Source organism: Phodopus roborovskii, unplaced genomic scaffold, assembly GCF_943737965.1.
Source record: "Phodopus roborovskii unplaced genomic scaffold, PHOROB, whole genome shotgun sequence".
NCBI lineage: Eukaryota > Metazoa > Chordata > Mammalia > Rodentia > Cricetidae > Phodopus > Phodopus roborovskii.
In genome coordinates, this window is record NW_026126418.1 from 61,961,285 (window position 1) to 61,984,704 (window position 23,420).

The 23,420-nt window shown below is 35.3% G+C and overlaps 1 protein-coding gene across 1 annotated transcript in view; it reads left to right on the plus strand.

Moving 5' to 3' along the window:
- LOC127221898 (low-density lipoprotein receptor-related protein 1B-like) overlaps nt 1-23,420 on the plus strand; it is a 224,389-nt gene that overhangs the window by 155,397 nt on the left and 45,572 nt on the right. The window contains exons 16-17 of the mRNA XM_051183851.1: nt 1,467-1,592; nt 2,856-2,987. Coding sequence (XP_051039808.1) covers nt 1,467-1,592; nt 2,856-2,987 — 258 coding nt within the window. The remainder of the gene's footprint in view (nt 1-1,466; nt 1,593-2,855; nt 2,988-23,420) is intronic.

A 23,420-nucleotide genomic window follows, 5' to 3' on the forward strand; every position in this document is an offset into this window, starting at 1 on the left:
AACTTTTTCGTCTCCCTCTACTCTCTTTCCATGTGGTACATGGTGAAATGCCACTTGCCCATTTCTTCCCAGATTTCAGTCTTTGGCATTAGCTGAAGCAAGAATTATAGAAGCACATGTCTATGGACTAGCATTAAGTTAACATGTGATGACATGCTTTCTATAAAATCAAGGATATTCATGGTCAGTTTAGAATGTCTACACAGTTGTTAATATAGTTGTCTTTTTCTGGAAAACATCAGAGATCTGAACTGTCTGTTACTTTAAGTCACCTTGAGAAAAGAGATGAGTCAGTCACCTCATTAGCTTATATAAGTGATGCATAGGATTGCTTTAAAACTTCAAGTTACTTCTAAGGGGTTCAATATTGCTTAGCTATAGATGAAGAAATGAGCTGAGAATATGCTCCATCTCCTGATAATCCATATCCCAGATAAAGAATATTTCACACTTCATAAATGACATAAATAGTGACAGATTCTATTGAACAATAAAACCCCGAATTCAGTAGATGAGAAGTAATGAAGTAAGCTGGCATTTGGAATCTCACATACAGTCCTATTGACACACAGCTCTCAGCATGTTTTTGTGATGGTCACTGAACTTTGTAGCAGAGCTTGAACCCATTAAATAGCATTGCACATTGTCCTGCAACAATAAAATTGTAAAATTGAGCTATTTTAAGGAATTTACAGGATAGAATGTAAATTACTTAACTTTATGCTACAGATTTAACTTCCAATTGGGCCTAGTGAAGTCAATGGAAGATCTGTATGGAATGTCATCATGGAATTATTTGAGAAATATTTGTCATTGCCACCACACAGGAATGAGGAGAAGTAACATGCCAATCAATTAAATGATGTTTTGGGGTGTGTTATAAATATATTTTAGAAGAATTATGTTCTTTTGGATGTAGAAAATAATTTCTTTACTTTAAAAACTAAATTTGAAACACACATGCACATATAAATCCTGTCCTTTTAGAGGTGAAGCTACACTTGACAGAAAGTAAACATTGCATTTTTGTGTGATCTTACAACATTTTAAAGGTCTCTGACAGCCGGGCACGATGTCATATTCCAGGAACACATATTTTGAGAAGGTGAGATAAGAGGATCATGTATTCTAGACCCTCTGAACATTATCTAGTAAGATCTGTTTGAAAACACAGAACACAAAAGGCAGAAATTAAAGAGTTAATGACAGTTTTTATGAAAACTCTTATTTCCTCTGCTTTTCGATATGACCTTATGATACTATTTAATTGTTCTGAAGGGCACGGTTCAATTATAACCTGCCACTTTAAATTATATAAGTTATATGAAAGAGAGATGTCATGTCCTATATAAACCAGATATATCTAGAAATAAATAACACACACAATTTGTTTACATTGTGGATACCTACTAAGTCTACTATGTTTATTTTCTTTTGGACATTTGTTTTGTTTTCCTTCTCTACAGGCAGCAATTCTTGCCACCTAAATAATGGCGGGTGCTCTCAACTCTGTTTACCAACATCTGAAACTACCAGGACTTGCATGTGTACTGTTGGATATTATCTCCGGAAGAACCGCATGTCATGCCAAGGTACATGTTCACAAGAACTTAACTATGCTGTGCTTACTGTTTCCAGCAATGTGAGCCACATTGATTTAGGCAGCCACTACTAGTTAACAATGAGAAAAGCACAAAATTACCTTGTAATTTGGGTAATGGTGGCATTGGTACGTCCCCAAACACTCAAAAAAGTCTTCCTATTAGGGTAGTTTATACCAAGAGGATGATCAAATTTGAGTTTTCTAGCTATGTTTTTCCTCATGTATTCAATCTATTTGTAATCTGTGTCTGCTTGGTGTGTGTGTGTGTGTGTGTGTGTGTGTGTGTGTGTGTGTGTGTGTGTGTGTCCATGTCTGTGTCTGTCTGTCTGTCTCTCTGTTATGACTTACTTCATTTGAAATAAAATATGTGACTGGCAATTATTCTGTGCCAGACTAGGTTGAAATGTTCTTGAAACATTCTGATTTCCTTCCTTGTAAAATGATGAGGTGGATCTCTCTCATCCAATTTGATAGATCATAAAACTGAGAGATGAGAATGCTAAAGACCAAGTTTTGTGATAAGGTGGAATTAGGTGTGTTTAAAGATAGGAACTTTTAATAATATACACACACACATACACACACACACACACACACACATATATATATATATATTAGTAATAAACATATTTTCCAATATATTAGAAAATTCAAAAGCATTAGCATGTGTATCTTGGGTAGCAAGCTTATATCTATGTTCTATTTTAGGAAGATATCATTTTATGAAATTCAAGAATGTATTCTGGACAAACCTTATTACCTTATTCCTAGGCCTAATTGGATCTAAAAGACTTAAGAAATGGACAGTGTGTCTAAAATCATTTAAGTATCTATTGCAACAATAACAATGAGTTGGTTGTGTAAATAAAAAGCCATTATTTTACAGTACCAAGTGCATACTTGTATTTTATCGAAGACAGAATGCCCTTTGTCTATGAGGCCAGGCATTCTGGAAATGATCCTCTTCAGAGCTTCTGCCTATGATCTTCTCATACCAAGGGTATTGCTGACAGAGAAGCTTTCAGCTTAACCTACTTGGCCCCTGGGATGTGACCTGTGATCTGGGAGACTGCAGTGCACATCCGAGTTTTAGGGCCTCAGCTTACATACATATAAGCTGTGAGAATGGCACAACTATGGAAGCTTCATGAAGCTAAGAAGTACATTCACTATTATAAGTTACTATTATAGAAATGATATTAATGGATTGTTATGTGAAGTATTCACTTTGAATATTATGTCTTCTGTTTAGGAATAGAATCTTTTCTGATGTACTCTGTTCATGAAGGAATCCGGGGGATACCTCTTGAACCAAGTGACAAAACAGATGCTCTGATGCCTATATCAGGAACTGCATTTGCCGTTGGGATAGACTTTCATGCAGGTAAGTGGGTTGCATTAACAATTCATGTATAATCTTCTCTTGATCAGAAAAAAACAATGGTAATATAACTTTTAATCTATACTTGGATAATCAAGTAGAAAATGAATTAGGAATGAATTTTCAGCCTATTAAAATTGTTATAGTTATATTTTGGCTGAAAAAAAATCTAAGTATAGGTCTTTGATTTCTTTCTAAACAGTAATATTTATTTATATTTAATATTTATTTATATTTAATATGCCATATTTGACAATTGGTTGATTTTTGTTTGAAAATGGTATTTTACTTTCATGAAGTTATAAATATAAAAATACACAAGATAAAAATTTCTGACCTATTGAATTCTTAAGGTATACCCTTATTAAAAGTATTTTCTTAATGTATAATAATGATAAGCTAATTTGTATAACTTTCAATGTAGTATGTGTGGGGAAACAGAGTTGCTTTAATTCCATGTGCCTTTACAAATAATGAAAGAAAGCATCCAAAGACCAAAAGATTGATGTGGGTGATATAAATTAACCACAGGAAATTAATGATAAATATTGCTGAATGAATTGAAGTCAGCAAGGTGGGATCAGGTAACTCCAAAAGTCAGATACAGCAGGAATGTTAATGATGGCTCACTCATCTAATTTACATTTTATATCTCTTATTGTATACACAAGATTTTAAAGTTATTAAAAAATGTGTTGGTCACGAATCTTAACAGTTCTATATTTCCTGAATTCATGTTTTAGTGTTAAAATGCTCATACAGAATTCTAGTGTCCCCATAATGTAAAAAGTTAATTAATATGGAAAAGCTCATAGCTCTTTGATTTGTAATATTAAAGTAAAGAATTTTTAAAATATTAAAAGTAATCTTTGGGCTGATGAAATGGCTCAATGGTTACGAATGACTGTTTCTCTTGTAGAGGACCCAGGTTAGTTCCAGCTGATGCCTCACTACTCTTCCTAACCCTAATTACATGTGATTGAACATCATCTCTGATGTTCATAACAACTAAACACTCCTGCACTATACATACATGTAGACAAAACACACACACACACATGAAATAAACATGACAAAACTTTATTGTTTTGATCTTTGCTTAACACATGGTCTTCTAGTGGCAAAATTGTTTTTCTCCCTTGCTGTAATACATTTTGGTTTTTGAAAATTTGGAGGCTATTCACAAATGATTCAAAGATTACTGCTCTGTTTTCTTTTTTTATATGTTTTTATATTTTTGCTGGGTTGGAACTCACTATGTAGGCCAGGTTTCACACTCATGGAAATTTTGAAATTAAAGGCATTTACCACTACACCCAAAGACCACTTTTTTTAAATATGTTATCTTGGACCAAATCTTTGACACCACAGTCACAAACATCCCATGTTTGTTTGTTTTAAATATTTATTTACTCATTTTAGGTTTATGTGTGTAAGCCTGAATGAATGATTGTATATGTGTGAAATGTCCACAGAGGCAGGACCTCTCTGTCCATACTGGTGCTGAAATCTGAACCCAGGTGCTCCACAACAGCAGCAAAGGCTATTAACCACTGAACCATTTCTACAACCTCCAAACTTCTGGTATTTTCAGAAATGCTTTCAGCAAAAAGGAATTCCATGAAGAAATATTTTTATTAAACATTATGGTAATTCTGCCAAAAGCATATTACAAGTTTTGTACTACCATTGATCAAACCACTTTATTATTTATGGAAGATTTATTACCTTACATTGTATAATGTATAATAACCCTGATTTTTATACACATGACTCCATGACTTTTCCTTACTATTTTATTATGGGATTCATTGAGTGCAAAACTAAGAAAATTTAAACTTATGAAACCTTTTTTCTACACATATGCATTTTAATTTAGTACAAGGTCTCCTATGTTAGCTCATATTTCATATTTGATTGTTTGAAAGGCTCATTAATGATCTTTGAAAATATATGATTAATGTCAATAAGCAGAAATATTAAAATTAAGTATATGTTAATATTTTTATTCTGTCAATAACAAAATTTTAAAGAGAAAACTAATGATTTGTAGCAGTTAAATTCACTCTCTGAGATTTTATTTCCTGGAAAACATTATATTTAATAATACAGTGTAAGTTTCTTTGTAGGTAATAATCACCTACTTGTTTCAATAATTTAAGAATTGTTAATATATTATTCTTAATTCATATTGAAGTATTTTTCATCAGCAGAAATGATTAGTTTCAGATAAAATTCTATTTTCTCTCTGTTATGTCAACTCGATTTTTTTTTTAAAAATATAGCTGTTATTTATTCCTTGAAAGTTTCATACATTTTTAACAACTATTTTGGAATACTATGTCCATCATTATCTCACTTTAACTCTTTCTAGTACTCCCAACACCATCACCATCCCAACTTCATGTTCTCCATTTTCACTGTTATTAATAGTCCCTTGAGTCTAATTAGTATTGCCCATACATTCCAGGGTGTGTGAATATTCACTGGTCCATAAGTATCTACTAGCTGCCAAGTTCCCAAAGGAAAGTGACTCTCCTTCCCTCAGGAACCAACTTCTAATGGTTCCTCTGCAAAAGGTAGAGTTTTGGGGGACTCTACTCCGTTTGTGTTAGAATCTAGACTGGTTTGATGTGAATTTAACTGTTGGTGTTGTGAGTTGTAGTAAGCAATAACCATGCCATGTAAAGAACGCTGAGTTTCATAGCTCAGCTTTCAACTCTTACATTCTTTCTACCCACATTTCATAAATTCCTGGTCCTCACAGAGTGAAGTGAATATAGACATCCAAACACAACTGAGCACTTGTGGCTACAAATAATTGACACATTGACCGTTTATGAGTGTAGTGTTTTGAAAGAAAATGGTTCCCAAAGGCAAGGGGACTATTAGGTGGTATGGTCTAGTTGGAGGGAAGAATGCTTAAGCTATGCTCAACGTGGGTCCAACTTCTGATGCCTGAGATTCAAGATGTAGAACTCTCAGTTTTTTCTCCAGCAATATGTCTGCCTGTGTGCTGTCATGTCCTACCATGATGATAATGGACTAAACCTCTGAAACTCTAAGCCACACCAATGAAATGTTTTCTTTCTAAGAAGTTTGATAGCCATAGCAATAGAAACCCTGATTGAGACAATGAGTTTCTACATATAACTTTTACCCACTTCATGAAGATACTGAGTTCCAGGAAAAAAAAAATTTAGAAGGTTCACTTCTTGTTGAAGATATTTAGGGTTATCATGCAAGTACCGTAATCAGGCATTAATTATTTCCCCTACTGTCAGAAGAAGGTATTCTGTCTTCTATTCCTACCATGGCTCTATCTCCCTAGTTGCACATGCTTTCCTCTCCTGCCCTTCTCTTTCTCCTAAAAGAGAAGGAACATAAAAGAGAGAGCCATTATTGGTTTGAAGAGAAAACTGAACCTAAAGAAAGGTCTAGAGACCTACAAGACTGCCACCAACTAACAATTTGAGCAACTATGGAAAGGCTACCATAAATGTCCTTCCCGGATAGTGAGATAAGCAACTAAGTTATCCACCATCATGGAGCCCTGATCTAGTACCTGTTGAAAACAGAAGCAAACACCCATACCTAAACACTGAGTCAAACTAGAATCCAGATGCAAAAGGAGAGGACAAGACCAGGTTGTAGAAACACATAGAGACAGCTGACCTGAACAAGGAGGAGCTAACAGGTCCCCAGACTGATAGCTGGGAATTCAGACCCCCTGAATATGGGTCTCAGCTAGAAGGTCTGAGCAGTCTAAGGGACCTCAGACTGTGGAACCAGGATGTATTCCTTATGCACAAAAGGACCTTGCTGACACATTCCCCATGGAGGGATACTCCCTCCTAGAGACAGGAGAGAAGTCCTAGTCGCTACTTCAAACGACTTGACAGATTTACATGACTCCACCTGGATGGCATTGCCCTATATGTGGAATTGGGGTGAGGGGATGGGAAGGTGGTCAGGGTACATGTGATGGGGGAGAGAGTGTAAGAGGGAGGGATGGAGGGAGGGAAAGGGAACTGAGATCAACATGTAAAATTAAAAAAAATTAAATATATATATATATATATATATATATATATATATATATATAATGCCATTTAGGGCAGGCATTCTGAATTCTTATTTTTGGCCAGTCATGAATCTCTGTAATAACTGCTGTCCACTGAGGGCAGGGGAGCAAAAATCTTCTGCTACCAAAGTAAAGACATACATACTTAGAAGGCAGTTTTGACAGCATGATCCAATAGTAGGTTCTCCCCTAGGAACCATGACATCCCCAGACAGGGGCATTTGACCATCTTTGCAGGACCAAGCATGAATTCCCTCGGTGGAGCAGACAGCAAATTCAGTCAGGAAGTGGCTGGTTGCCCCTGTATTTTGCCTTCTCTATAGTGGTGGTAACTAACCTCTTTAATAACTGTGGCTGCTTTGTCTGCTCTGGTTCTGTCTGAAAGTAAATGTGTTCATACTCAAAAAAAAAAAAAAAGAAAGAAAGAAAGAAAAGAAAAGGTATTAATGCAATACCTGCCACGTGCACTAGAAGGTGGAAATTTCAGACACAAGTTAACCAATAAATAAAGGACCCCTACCTAGTCTAGCACTGGAGAATTTCATTTCCAATGCCCACTCAAATCACTTATGAACTCTTTGGTTTCAGGCAAAGTTTTTATTTAATTATTTATTTTAGTCTCATTGCTGTTACGAGTAAGGTTTTTCCGCCAGTCTGGTCCCACCACCAGGCCCGCCCCAATTAACACACAGACACTCTGTATTTGATATTATGCTGTTGGCCAATTACTTGTTTCTTATCAGCTAGCTCTGTCTTAAGTATTTACCCATTTCTATTAATCTAAGTATTTCCACGTGGTCTCATTTTACTGGAGAGTGGAGCCGGCATTTCTCCCTCCCATCTCTACATGCTGATTCCTCCTTACTACTTCCTCGAATCCTCCTTGTCTCCTAGTCCTGCCTATCTTGCTTTCCTATTGGCCAAAAGTGCTTTATTCATTAACCAGTATGAGAAATATATTTACAGAATGTCATCTCCCATCATCTCCTCTTTTCTGTCTAAATAAAAAGAAGAGTTTTAACCTTAACATAACAAAATAAATCACAGTTATCAAGTAAGAGTCACAGTTAACAATATTTAGTTCATTAACATTTAGTAAGATTTAAAGACATATTTCATCATCTATCCTATCTCCATGAGTCTAAAGTCTTATATGTAACTTATCTTTAATCCTAACTAAGGAAAACTATAACCATAACTATCTGTCTTCAATTCCTTCAAAGACCACAGAAGGATAATAATAATAACTCTAAAATGACAGAGACAACTCATTGCCTGGTCAGTCACCCAAAGTTCTTCTGTAATGTTCCATCTTCAGCCTATAGGCCATAGTGTGTCTGGCAGACTCCTCAGCAAAGCAGAAACTTTAAACTGTCCCCCTGTCGTGTAAGTTTGTCAGTCACTTTTTGGTGTGTCCTACAGAATGTCTGGCAGACTCTTTCATGAAGCAGGAACCCCGCAACACTGTTCATCTTGTATCAGCAGTCACTTTCCTGTGGGTCCTGCATGTTCAAGTTATACAGCATAAGTCAAACAGTCCAGAGAAGAGCAGTATCTTGTCCAAATGGCTAGTCTTGCAATATTGGAGGCAAACTCCATAACGTGTTTTTTTAATGTCCATCCTTCTTTCTGATGCAGGTGGTGTTGCCAGGAGTAGTTGTGCCTAATTGTCAGGAAAACCCTAAACCATTTTAAATGTCATATTCTGTAGTCCTTTGAAAGGTTTGAAGAAAGCCTATTTATCTCAAATACATCTCTATCTTGAAAACCTAACTAACTTAACTCTAAGTTTTGACTGTCATAGGTAATTATCTATAATCTGTACTACATTATACATTATACACAATGTCTAAACAAGAGGAGAAATATACATATTACAAAATTGACCTTAAATTGTATCAATAAATTAAAATCCATTCCAAAACAAAGTATCCATAACTATACCATAATATCCTTTTTACCTTTAAAAAGCGATTGGTTGTGGTCATTAACCATTTATAACCAACCCTATTTAAATGAAAACAAACATTTATAAACGATATTTGGGAATTTGGGTGTTGTTCTTTCCAAATTGCTTCCTACCGGTAGGGGGCACTGTTATGGGGATCCTAAGAAGATGCAGAAATCCTGGCTGTAGTCTGCAAGGCTGCTTTGTCCAAGCTATTTTTAATGTTGGATCATCTGGGACTGTTTCAGGGGGTCTGGCTTGATCAAACCACATTAGTCTGGAAGGAGTCCATAGCTTTTCATTTTCTGTGGAAACAAAAATAGAAATTCTTTTCCCCAGTAACCTGTCCTTAGACTTAAATTTTGGAGTCAAAGCATTTTTAAAATATATAAATTGGATTGATCCAGCCACATTTGTTTTAACAGTTGTTATTTCTTCAGCAGTCATATGATACAAAGACAATATAATACCTACCATAATACCTACTGTTCAGTATCCAGATTCTCTCCATCTCTACATAGCTTTTTTATTACTCTGTTTCTGTTCTATTTTTTGAGACAGGGCTTCTCTGTGTAACTTTTATCTGTCCTTGACTTCACTCTGCATACCAGGCTTACTTTGCAATCACAGAAATCTGCTGCCTCTGTCTCCCAAGTGCTGGGATTAAAGGCATGTGCCAATATACACAACTCCTCTCTGTCTTTTTAAAACCATTTTATTCTTTTTCTCTCCAAAGCCTACGTATAATTTAAAATACACAGTAAACCTTTAGATGTATTTCTTAATATGAATCTGTCTTTACTGTTAATCTTTTTCTTTATCTGCCCACGAGTCTTTATCTGGTAAACAACAACATTGCTAAAATGAAGGTCATATCTGTGTTAGCTGAGGTCTATCCAAGATGGAGGCAGGTACTTTTACTGCCAGAACTGAGAGCTGTGCTCACTACCTTGGTCTATGTTGCACCCAGCAGCATGCTGCAGGCTTGGAGATGTAGTCACTGCCATTGCCAGTTCTCATACACACCAATAAATTGTTAGCAGAGCTCTTTGAAAGTCCTGTGTTTTTTTTGCCGCTTATGCTGAGTCAGGAAACCTCCCTTAAAGGGGCCGTGCAAAATTTTGCTTGTCTCTTGCAAAACAGAGTCCAAACCAGAAAAATTCTGTTAGCAAGAAGCCTTGCTTGTCTTTGTTCTTTTGTTTCTAAACCCCCTTTTTAAGCTTGTGTTAAATTTTAAGTGGAAATTCCTATTAGCTATGTTGCCTTGCCATATGTTATGAGTAAGGTTTTCCCGCCGGTCTGGTTCCACTGCCATGCCAGCCCCAATTAGCACACAGAGACTCTGTATTTGATATTATGCTATTGGTCAGTTACTTGTTTCTTATCTGTTAGCTCTGTCTTAAGTATTAACCCATTTCTATAAATCTAAGTATTTCCACGTGGTCTCATCTTACCCTAGCTCTACATGCTGACTTCTCCTCATTCCTTGCATCCTCTTTGTTTCCTAGTCCCGCCTATCTTGCTTTCCTATTGGCCAACTATACTTTATTCACTAACCAATATGAGAAACATATTTACAGAATGACATCTCCCATCACATTGCCTTATTTCTGCAAAATGTAGAAACATCTAGACAGTACATGCAAACATTTGGCACAGTATCTGATATATGTGATACTCAAAAGTTGTAATGATAACAAAGAATATAAGTTATGGCATGTAAAGTGAATAGCAAAATATTTGTTTTTCTCTTCCCTTGTTGTGTTTTTCTAGACAGTTATTTGCATAGATTAGTAGGCATGTCTTTACTACTTAGGGCAGCAGGAATTGATTAGGCATGATTTCTCAAGTGAAGATAAACATTAAACCTATTATTATCAATCTGTGAAGCAGATACTACAGATCAGGAATATTACCATCTGTACACAATTTGAAATGTCAACCTAGACATTGGCATACAGTGCTTAGACAATAAGACATACTAGTGCGATGATGGTGTGGGTGAGAACATTATGGGCTCCAACAATTTCACAAGTCTTTTATGCTCCCATGTTCTGTGTAGTCTCCTTCACCTCACTGCCTCTTGAAGATGTATTAGATTTAGAATGAACCTCACTGCTTGATTTATAATGTCATTAAAGACAATATGCATGCTTGTAATGATGTGGAGAGAATTTGCTTCAGGACAGAAGAAATAAAAATAATTGGATTATTCCACATAGAGAGGGAAAACAAATAATGTTGGTCTTGTCAGTCTCTATGTACATTTTCTCACAGCAATCTTTATATGTTACCCAGTTATAAGTTTTTCCAATGTTCTCCCTGCAGCTAGTCTATCTCTTTATCCATTATTGACACTCATCTCAGGAACTTAATGACCATTTCCTCTAAATTCTCTCAGATATTTTTACAGACAATAACTACAAGAAACACAGAGCTCAGACCCTGAGTGCCTTGAATGTTTCTGTCTTATATATTTTATATTGGAGTCCTAGGAGAGTGACATCAGACAAAATCATTTTAGGTTAATAAGTTAATTAAAGTAGATGAATTGTGAAAACCTTTAGGAACTATGTACAATGAAAAGAGTGTAGCATCTGTCAGGACATTCTAAGTTCAGTTTCCTTTGCTAATGCCAATCAGTTGTGCTATAATTCAGGCAAGTAAATGTATACTGTCCTGACTTTCATTTTCTCTAAGGTGAAATATTTTTTGGCCGCCATAGAGTTGATATGAAGAAAAACTCAGATAAGTATTATAAATTTTCCAATAACTATAGGAAAGTGATAGTTACTACTTTTCCTCCTCAGATGGCTCCTATCACTCATAGAGAAGGAGAGGAGAAGGGAGTTGTTCAGTAGTTAGAGTAATCCATGGACACTTTTACATCACCATAATTTACAGGGATATATTGATGTAACCCATACCATTCATAAGAGTTAGCAGATCTGATTTGTGTTGTCATTAGTCCTGAAAAATAATAGCTTTCTTCAGTGAAGGACTGTTTCTCAACAGATGAAGCTTTTCTGGAGACGAGCCAGTGAAGCAAGAAGACCCTGTGGCTAGATTTAAAATGCTCAAAGCTGTTTTTTATCTCTTCACTGGAAAAGTCCCATTCCACAAAAGGAAGAGAAAAATGAGCTTGGAAAATCTTTGCCTGCTGGGTGGTGTTCCTCCTGATGAATGAACATGGCATTTGATGCTTTAAAATATATATTTTATTAAGGAGAAAATACTTCAAACAAAATCCTTCCCACACCTATTTTGTAATCTTCAGTAAGGTGTAATCTATTCAGCTCCCATCCCTTTAGGGATATTACAAGGTTTTCATAATAATCAAACAATGACATCTATTCAGAAAATGATGAATTGTTTAAAATTTCCAAGCCTTTTCTCTTTTTTATAATCTTTTATCTCTTTTGTTCAAATTTCTGTCATCCTCTTCAATTCAACAAATATTGATTACTATCTACTGAGTATAGAACTTCACAGCTTGCTTTATGATAAACAAGGAATAAGAGCCATTGTTTGGATGTCCTAGTCTGGCACTCATTGTGAGAAATAATTTAGTGCCTTTATGTTAAGTCATATGCTGGACTACTGAAACAGTAATAGTGTAGGGGTGCATTTGTGTGAAACAGTACCTCCTTACCAATGGCTGCTGCCTCTTTTGTGGTCTTCCATGTTCAGTTCTAGTGAGAAAATACTGCATAAAATTTTCCAGATATAACAATCATAAGTTTAAATTGTATTGTGGCAGAATAGCATGAGGAATTTCCCACATGTCCTACTTTTATCCATCTGGGACACTGAGTGCTGAACCATTAATCATTTCATAGCTGTCTCTATTCTGAGCTTTGCTTTCTGTTTTGCAGCATTCTCACTTGTGATGTAGCATTACTAAGCGTCTCATACTGGCACTGGTGGGCATGATACATAGCCCGGTGGATAAGAGAGACCTGCTGTAAATTTGTCCCACCCATGCTCTGTTCAAAATGGGGATAAATTATAATATAACTGTGAATGTGTCAAGGGTAATTCATCAGAGGAACAAATATGCCAGTCTGGTGGAAGGTGCATATAGTGAAGGGAGGTTTTATAGCACTTTGATTTTTTTGACTAGTTTTCTGAGGGCCTAGAAAGTCTGTTTAAGAAAACAAAAATTTTATAATATGCAAGGAGTTAACCTCAGCCTTTTCACTGGGAATCTTCCTATATACATGCAAACTGCCTTCTTAGTATTCCCACATTTACATATGCAACAGCATTTTGTTACTAGAAATAGAGAAGCATTTGATATCACCTTGTAGTGCTTTCTAGCACTGCAAGTAATGGAACCAAAGTATTACAGATCAAGGTCTGTTAGGAGTAGAGTACCCTGAACTGTTTCCCTATATCATTTTATATTATAACAGTTCAGAAAAATCTCATTTAGACTACTGCAAGTATTATTTAATGATATTACACCAGACTTCTGCAAATTTGTGCCTGAAAACCATGTATTAATAAGACTTATATACTGACTCATGTGATTTTTAAACCCTTTTGTAACTCAACAAGTAGCTGTCTTTCAAGAGAGAATCCAGGTCTGTCTGTTGTTTTCTATGATGTCTACAAAGGAAATGATTCACAAATATTTTTCTAGTAAATACTTTGTCACCAATCAAAGCCACAGAAAATTTATATGAAGAATTTTTTTTCTCATGTCAGTAACAGCAGCAGCTTAATAAATATAATATTGTTGCTTAGGGACATTTTCTCAATTTTAAGGAAACCATTTCTTTGCCTACCAAGTAAACGTTTAGAGCAGATTCTGCTTCTTTGTGTTCTTATGGCTGTGAAGCAAAACTATTTGTGTTGTCATTTCAAAAACACTTTAAGAATATATTGTTAAGACATATGAGCAAATAGCTGATAATAAAAAAATGCAGGTAGTCCTTCAAGGTACAGAATATTATCATCAGAAAAGAAAATCTCATTAATCCTATCCAAAAGAAAATGCCATGAACATCAAACAGACATTGTAAGATAAATGAGTTTTTAGAAATATCTCAGGATATTTCTAAACTTCAAAACTTGAAAAAAATATCATCATTTATGAGGTGTCTGAGCTCTTTAACTAGTGACAAACTAAAAATATCTCAGAAGCACACAATGGGAACTTCCTAAAAGCTTTTGATGACTTAATTGGAACCCATATTGGCTTCTTTGTCACTGGTTGAAAGAGACTGAACATCGAATGGGAACTCTTAGGAGTCCTAGACTTCTCGTGACACAGCTTTGCCTGGTTCACAGGAAGTCCCTGTGATCAGAGTCCCAATCCTGTCTTTATTCCTTGTCTGGATTACACTGTGCTCTCGTGCTTCCTGTAAGCTGTTGAAGGTTCTCATCAGCAAAGCCACACTCACGTCTGGTTCCCTGATGCTCCTTTACCTTCTCATCAAAGCTAAGTTCTGGTCAAAAAATTCCTGGTTATACTAATTCACAGTGAATTATTTGCAGGAGCTAGGAGATTGACATGCTTTCTTAGTTAGTACTGGTTGGTTTTGTGTTTCAACTTGACACAAGGTGGAATCTTCAGAAGAAGCAACTTTAGCTGAGGAAATGTCTCCATGAGATCCAGCTGTAAGGCAGTTTCTCAATTAGTGACCAAAGGGCGAGGACACAGCCCATGGTGCATTATGATATGGGATGGTAGTCTTGGACTCTATAAGAAAGCAGGCTGAGAAAGTCATGGGGAGCAAGCCAGTAAGCATCATTCCTCCATGTCCTCTGCATCAGCTCTTACCTCCAGGTTCCTGCCCTGTTTTAGCTCCTTTCAATCATTTACTGTCCTGATGAACAACAATGTGGAAACGTAAACCAAGTAAACCCATTCCTCCCCAACTAGATTTTCAGTCACAATATTTCCTGCAGCAATAAAAACCCTAACCAAGACAGGAAACATATTTGGGTGAGTATCTGTATTCTCAATTGCTGCCACATTTTCAATTAGAGCTCCATTAGAGAAAGGTGACAAAAGCATTTTTAAAGGAAGTTTCATCTCTTGATCTTGTTTTCCTAATTACTGTCACCTCCACAGTGTCAGCTACACTGGAAACATCAGTGTCTCCTCGATATCCCCAGCCTGAATACACAGACATGTCAAGTGGTACTTGGAAATCTACTTTTTGACTGACACTGGCAATTTAGGTATTGTTCCATGTAACTTCAACCTTTAGAAATTTTCCTCCACCCAATTTAAGAGAACCAAGGACATATTAGACTATTATTTCTTTCATCCAATTTAAGAAAACAAAAGATTTATTAGTCCATTTATCTTTTTGACATCTTTTTGTTCAAGAAAAATTAAAGCTGTGATTTGGCTTCTGAGACTTTTGGTGATTAGTTTTGAGTCAGGTAAAAAGTGTTCTAGTTAATGGAGAAAAGGTGAAATTATTTCATTGATTTTCCAATTGGCTATAAGCTACAGATCTAGCTTTAATTTCATTTTATCATTTGGCCTTATTGTTCTCAAGGGGCAATAAGAAATAAGTTTTGAGAGTTAAAAGTGGAGAAAACAGCCAATTAATTCTATGTATTTTATGTATGTGGGTTTAGAATGATGTCTTAGCTGCAATAAAGTATCTTACAAATGGACATGAGCACCAATTAGAAATTAGGAAGAAAGAGTTTTGAAAGAAGAAGAAATTAGAATAACATCTCCAAATCCTGAGATGTAATGTTGATCAATTATTACTACATTACATGACACATAATATGTTGCTGTCATTTAAAATTTCAAATTAGTGTTTAAGGAAAGGTTTACTTTAAACTGTCTTAGCAAGAAGATGGAAATTGGGGAGAGTAGCTTGGTGAGGTCTAGATTAAAGTTGATAACTGGAATTTTGTTCCCAAGTTTTATGTAAACCATGACTTACAGGTTGGGGATGTTGTTCAGTATATGTAAGGACCCAATTTAGTTTCTGAAATAGAAAAAACACAGGTTAAAAAAAAAGAAGAAAAGCAATGATGCATGTAAAGATGAATGGCATAATTCTACAGTGTGCAATAAATAGTGTCTCTCACTCAATTCAGACAGTGGGAGGCAACTGCAGGGCTCAGATGTTGGAGAAATGGTGACAGTAAAGTTTCTAACTCCCTCAGAAACAGGGATAGAAGGAAATGGCACAGCTATTTCGTGTGTCTTAGAGAAAGCATTGTTATAATTAGTATAGAGGAGGAAGAGAAGTAATACCTCATGGGCCACACTACAGTGCATTAGTCAGCACACAAACTTAACAGATTTAAAGAGGAAACATTTAGTATCAGAAGAATCTGTGGGTCAATTTAAATGGAATCTTGTGTTCTCCAAGTTATTTGTGCTATCTCAAGAGAAGGGTCAATTAGGGAGGATCTCTTTCCAAACTAACCTACATAACTTAGGTCAGCATTGAGTTTGTTACTAGCTATTGGAAAGAACACTACAGTTTCTTACTGGATACCATCTTTTTTTCCCACCTTTCTGTGGACATGTCATAACATGAAGCAAATTAATGTAACATCTAGTGAATACAGGAAAGGTGAGGCATGCCAAATGAAGCCAAGTGTGAGCAATTCAGTCTCAGATGTGATTTCACATATTTGACATACTTTAAATACTTGAAGCTAGTAATTACATTTAGACCACCCCATAAAAACAGGGTTCAATCATGAAATTTCAGTTGCTGATGATCACAGAGGCCACACTAAAGACTACCTATCATATTTCACAAGATTTTTTTTTCTCTGTGTTATTGCTATGAATCTGACAGCTTCTTTGTATTACCACAAATGTTTGCACAGGTTGCATTTACAAAGTCCCCAAAGAGGTTTGTGTTTGAACACTTGGCCCTCAGCAAGTGCTGTTGTTTTGGGATCCTGGGCGTCTGTTGGTTCTAGCTCCCTCCAGAGGAATCAACACTCTTCTGGCCTCCACCCTAATATCTTTTTGCATCTCTCTCTCTCTCTCTCTCCATCCTCTCTCTTCCCCTCTTCCTCTCTCCCTCTCTCTCTTTCTCTCTCTCAAAAAATATAATATTTTAAAAAGGTATAGTATTTATTTATTTATTTTGAGGCAGCGTTTCTCTGCATGTCTCGGGCTGTCGTGAAACTAACTCTGTATACCAGGCTGGCCTGGGTTTGCATGCCTCTGCCTCCCATGTGCTGGGAATAAAGGAGTGCACTACCACTGCCCAGCACATATTTCTTTGTAAATAATGTCCTTATATTAGAAATAATATCTATAGATGATTTATCAAAGCATAGAAAATTATTATGATAGAATGGTATTTAACAGAAACAAGATAAAATGATATCAATAAAAATTAATTTGTATTTTATATTGTGAAAACGAGAGAATATTAATGTCCCAAAATGTTAACATTTGTTGACAATGTCAAATAGTATTACTGCAATTCTTGTCTCTGTTTCATAATTTTTCAAGTCTTCCATTACTTTAATAAAATAATTTTAGATAAATATTCAAATATAGACTGAATCTGCAATAAGATTGTGATGGTTTAAGCAATCATTGTTACTTAGCCAGCTCATTTTAATTATTTTTAATGATGATTTGGCTGATAGGGACATACTTTTTATTTAATCATCAGTATTTTGAGTTAATATGATTTATAGAAACATTACAAGTAATGGAGTATGCATATACACTAATTATTATATCCTTTTATTGTATGTGTAAAATCTGAGTCAACTGAACTCCATATATCAATTGTATTACCACTAAAATAGTGCGGTATATTTGGAAAATTATAATGATTACTATGTTTTAAATGTAGTTTTGAATAAAACTCTCTCATACATCTTAGTTTTTCTATTTTGTATTGCTCAGAGTAATGTCATAGGAAACAAAATGAAAATTGTGAATACTCCTATTTAGTAACTTTTTAAATGTGGTTAGAAGTTACATTTAACATATATTACCTTCTTCATTATCTTAATTTCTGGTTTACAAGCAAAGCAACAAATGTACTATGATCTCACCTTGCATATTCCTCCTGATGGACAGAGCTTAGTAATTGACAGTTTATCTCTGATTTTGCTCACATATATAGTAGCGACGATTGACTTAAGAAAATAGATGGTCCTTACAAATAGCCTGTAGGGTACTGGCTTTGGTGCTTTTAGTACTAGAATTTGAACAGCTGAAAAGCTAGAAGAGAAATAGACTATTAACTACAGAAGATGTTATTCTTGGCTTGACTATTTACAATACTCTGTAGACAGAGATTCACAACCCTTAAGCAATCTTTTCCAGTTTCTTATAATCTTACAACTACATTACAGTTTATAATTTTGGATGCTTCCAATTCCTTTTCTACTTAACTCATAGCTATAACCTTTCTGTTAGCATTCATCAAAATAAAAAGTAACACATAAATGAAACCAATTTCTAAACTAAAGAACCCAACTTTGTTTTTCCACTGACAAACTGCTTCAGCCACAGTGAGCAATGGGAGGCAGCCCATCACTGTAGGAACTCTCTCAGGTCATGCAAGCATGAAGAACTGATGATAGTTACAGGGTACTTTGCAGTTGCCTTTTGGCTATGAAACTGAACAGGGACTCTGGAGACAACAATGGAACTCAATATAAGGGTAGCTCAAGCTAGCTCAGCAACACATAGCCTAACTTGCTGAAAATGAAAAAATTCTATTGTCACACATCTGTATATTATCAAGCAATGATAGATCAGTGTGAGTAATTTCTTGAAATCACTTTTCTTAAAGAGCTTTCCATGTGAGAGTTACCAGTTTGTTTATATTGCTGTATGAAGACTCTTCCTAATTCTGACCAAAGTCTTTAAAGTGGTCAGAGAAGTTGATAGCTTTTATTGAAGGATTTTTCTGCAATTGCAGACAAAAGCAAACTTAGAAAATTTATAAAACGAAAGGTTTGTTCCTAACTAGTGAAATGTAACAATAACTTTTTTTTTCATACTAAGGTAGGCTGTCATAACTACAAATTTCCTCTTAAGAACTATTTAAACTTTGTTTTATCAGTTTGGTTGTTAACTCCTTAGTTTAATTCATCTAAAATATTTTCTAACACTCCTTGTGATTTTCTAACTCCTTTTTAAAGTATTTTTTTTTAATTTCAGAACTATCTTTTCTCATTTTCATACCAATTCCAGTTCCCACTCCCTCCCCTCCTTCTGCACCCCCACCTTCCCTCCCATAACCCTCCCCAGAGAGGCTTACCATGGGAAGTCTGTGTTTTATTAAAAATCATGTTATATAACTTCTTTTAAAAGTATCAGTTCATCACTCCACCTTGTTAATAAAACCTCTTTTTAATTGCTTGCAACCAAAAATTTTAAAATGTTTGATATGTGTAATATCATTGAAAGTAGGAATGCATGTATAGAGTAAAGGCATCAGAGTTGCGACAAAGGTGGAATGGAGGGATGAATGGGTGGGGTCTGGCAGACGAAGGGCAGGGCAGTCCCTCTCTTACTCTAAATAGTGAATAACTGTCATTATCCTGCTATCAAAACCGACAGAATGAGTAATACCATAGTGAACTTGAATGTAAACTACACATTGCTAATGATGAACATGATGGCCATTATGTACAATGTCATAAATTTTAACACATGCATAGCTTTGTTGTTGAATTTTGATAACAAGTGAAGTTTGTCCATATTAGGATCTGAAGGAAATCTCTATTAGTCCTCAGTATTTGCTGTAAATTTAAAGCTTCTCTGAAAGCTGAATTCTGTTTAAAAATGGTTTGTTATAGTTGCTTGACAATATTTTTTCACAAATAATGTGTAAAGAAGCACCATCCATTAGAAAATCTCAAATTTGATTCTGTTAATTTCCTGTAATTCACTTCTGTTCTGTTCAGTGGCTATAGAGACCCTTCCTGTTCAAACCGATGGAAGTTTCTCTGTGGGGATCTCTGCTCTCAGTTGGAAATGTGTGTTCACAGAAGCACCAGTTCATTCTTCTTTACTTGGTAATAACTGTCCCAAGACTCTTAGAATAATGACGGTCATAATAGCAATATTTCAGATAGAAGAAAAATACTGGCTTGAATGAGCAAGAGTGAATTTAACATGATTTAAATTCTTTCTCTAGATAAGGAACTTTTTTCATAACTAACTCCTCTGATAACCCAAATTTTAATCTCTTTAAGAGAGAGATCTTCTCTTTGGGCTAGCATGAATATTTTGTATGGAATTTAAAAGTGAAATTATAGTACTATATACTCTAGAAATCATGGTGAAAATTTTGAGTACCCCTGTATTTTGTGATGACTAACTAAAGAATTTTTGAATATTTATTTCTTCAGCTTTGAAAATTAAAGTTTATTTGCATTGCTGTAGTTTATTCCATTCTCCATGTAAAGTTATGCTTGGAATTGGGTAGGTTATAGGCAAAGATTAAGTTTATATTCAGATCAGTGATGTTTATTCCAAAGATATACATCGGGTCCACTTAAAACTTGTCTCATAATAAAGGGATATTTGCATATTTACATCTGGATTTGGAGAGTATATGGAATCAATTGGAAATTTATGTCATGTTTGCTTTTGTGAAATTTTGCTTGCCATTTTGCTTTTGTGAAATTACATAGTAATAATAAAACATTTGAGGTATATCTTTGTCACATGAGCAACTAAGTTACAATAAAGTATCATTAAGACATTTGAGGTATTCCTTTGTTACAACATTGAAATTGATAAGAGATGTGACCTTGTATTTTAGCCTTTTGAAAATGAGTTTTAGCTTTCAATCTGTCCATTAGAAGAATGAGGACCAGCTGGTATGCATGCTTTGCTTAATGAACTCACCATATTGTACAGTCATTCACTTGCAGAAAGTGCTCTTAAACCATTTTGCTTGTAGAAACACACTTTGTGAATGGCCAGTAACAATAATATTGAAATAACTCATAACATACTAAAACAAATTAAACTCTTGGAGACAGAATGTAGCATTTGAATGTGTGGGCACATATATGCATATTTCCTTACATTTAGCCATAGAGAGTTTCCTACATCCCTAATTGACTTATGCAGTCTTCTGAATTTTCAAGTGGACCAACTTTGTTTATTAACAAAAATTTAACACTGGTGACATTGCTTTGTTTTTAAAAAACTATTACTTGGTTAATGTCAGAAATATAATTAAGAAGAAGATGGTCTCATTTTATTATTATGACATGGATTAATAATATAACAATATAATAAGACTTGACAAAGTCCTAGCAATAGTAATGTGTTAACAGCACATGCTGTCACATCTGGTGTTCCAAATGTAAATGAGCCATGATAATAATTATGTTGTTGAACAGAAAGACTAAATGGGATGGAACAATCAACCTGCCCTATGTCCTGGAAATTGTGCACTTTGAAAATAGTCTTGCATTTGCAATCACAAATACTCTTAGATAAAGAACAAAAATGTTGTTTGTAGATTGAAATGCTCTACACATATCCAAAGATACTCATTCTCTGAAGACCACCACAGTTCCAGAATATTAATAGTGCAGGAGCTTCCTCAGGACTCTTGAATAACAATCATGTTTCATTTTACTAGTCACTTTCCGAATTTCCGATCTGACACCACCTCAACAAAGATCTGTTCCAACCTGATTGTTTTTCATGTGAGGTCTTGGGGAGTGCAGCAGATTGCAGCTTCCGAAATATTACCCTCCTAGCTCCCAGTGTATATGCTCTTTTGTGGCTGGGTGCACTGATCTCCCTCCACTGTGAGTGGGCCAAATGCTATGGACATCAAAGGGCTGTGCCCATACAAAGCGTTTCAGCTTCCACATTTCTCTCTTGAGTCCCATATGCAGGAAGATGTAGACTGACTAGTGAGAGAGGCATAACTGCTCAGAGGCATTAAGTGGATTAATGCTGGAGCTGGATGGAAGCCCCATGATTCCTGCTCCAAGGTTCAGCTTCCCAGAAACTTGTTAGCATGCACTTTTTGTTTTGGTTGCCTTCCTCATCCTCTGAATTCATGCAGAGTGGGACAGCAGCCCTGCTGAGCATTGCCTATGCTGACTATCCATAATCCCTATAGCCAGGGAATTCTTAGAAGTGCCTAGTCCCTACTTCAAATGACTTGACAGATCTACATGACCCCACCTGGATGGCATTGCCCTACATGTGGAATTGGGATGGGGGGATGGGAGCCGAGGGTGGTCAGAGTGCATGTGAGGGGACAGAGAGGGTAAGAGGGAGGGAGGGAGGAAGGGAAAGAAGGAGGGAGAGGGAATTGGGATTGACATGTAAAATAATAATAATAATAATAATAATAATAATAATAATAATAATAATAATAAAATAGAAGTCATAGACTCCCAAAGAGATGTATGACTCATCCAAAGGTATACACCTGCAACTGAGCTAATATGGGCTCTCATTATGAATTTAATATTTTTTCTGTTTTGCCATGCTTTATTTTCTCTGTCATGATGTGCTAGAATGTGTTTTCAGGTGTTCACATAATCTCTCAACTCTACAATCTCTCCTTTAGCAAATGTAATGTTTTTTTTTTTTTCACCTGAATATATTGTCTCTGGTTTATTTCACTGAATGACATCATTGTGTGAATCAGATACAACAAGCTAAATGAATATGCAAATTATATATTTATTATATTTATATATGAATCATAATTATAAATGCATCATAATTATAGTCACTGTGAAGTATTGGGTGAGAATATGGTTTTTTATACAAATAGTGTCAAAGTAACTATTTCTGGGTGCAAGCTGAGTGAGAACAGCAGTGTCTGGATTCAGCAAGAAAATAAATAGAACAAACTTGGTATTGAACAAAAAAGGAAGGGAAATAAAATAACATGTTCTCAAATACCATGTACACATATTCCCATACTCATGCATTCAAACTCAAGCACAATCAAACACATTCACATATTCTTTTTGTCTGTGTCTGAGCCTGTGTCTGTTTTTTTCTCTGTCTCTCTCTCCCACATACAGAGTAGTTTCCACTAATATCACAATTTATTAGGAAACACTTATACTTTTAAAGATAGAACTAATCTCATCATTAAATAGTTTAATGTTACTTTATGATGATGTATTTTTAATTAAACAGATCATTCAATTAGTTGGTTTTCATGCTATAGGATATAATAGAAACAACTATTTGTCTTTAATTTGGGTGAGTCCTATAAATAGACAAACTAGACTTAACTGTTATCTATAATTTCAAGAGAGTTAGAGGCTTTAAATATTGACATTCAATTTGTAAACACAATTCCATATTCTATTACAGTCCAGTCATTACAATTATTGTATTTATTTATTTATTGTGCCTGCAGGACACACACGATTCATGGCATGCATTGGAAGTCAGAGGGTAATTTGTTGGAGTCAGTTCTCT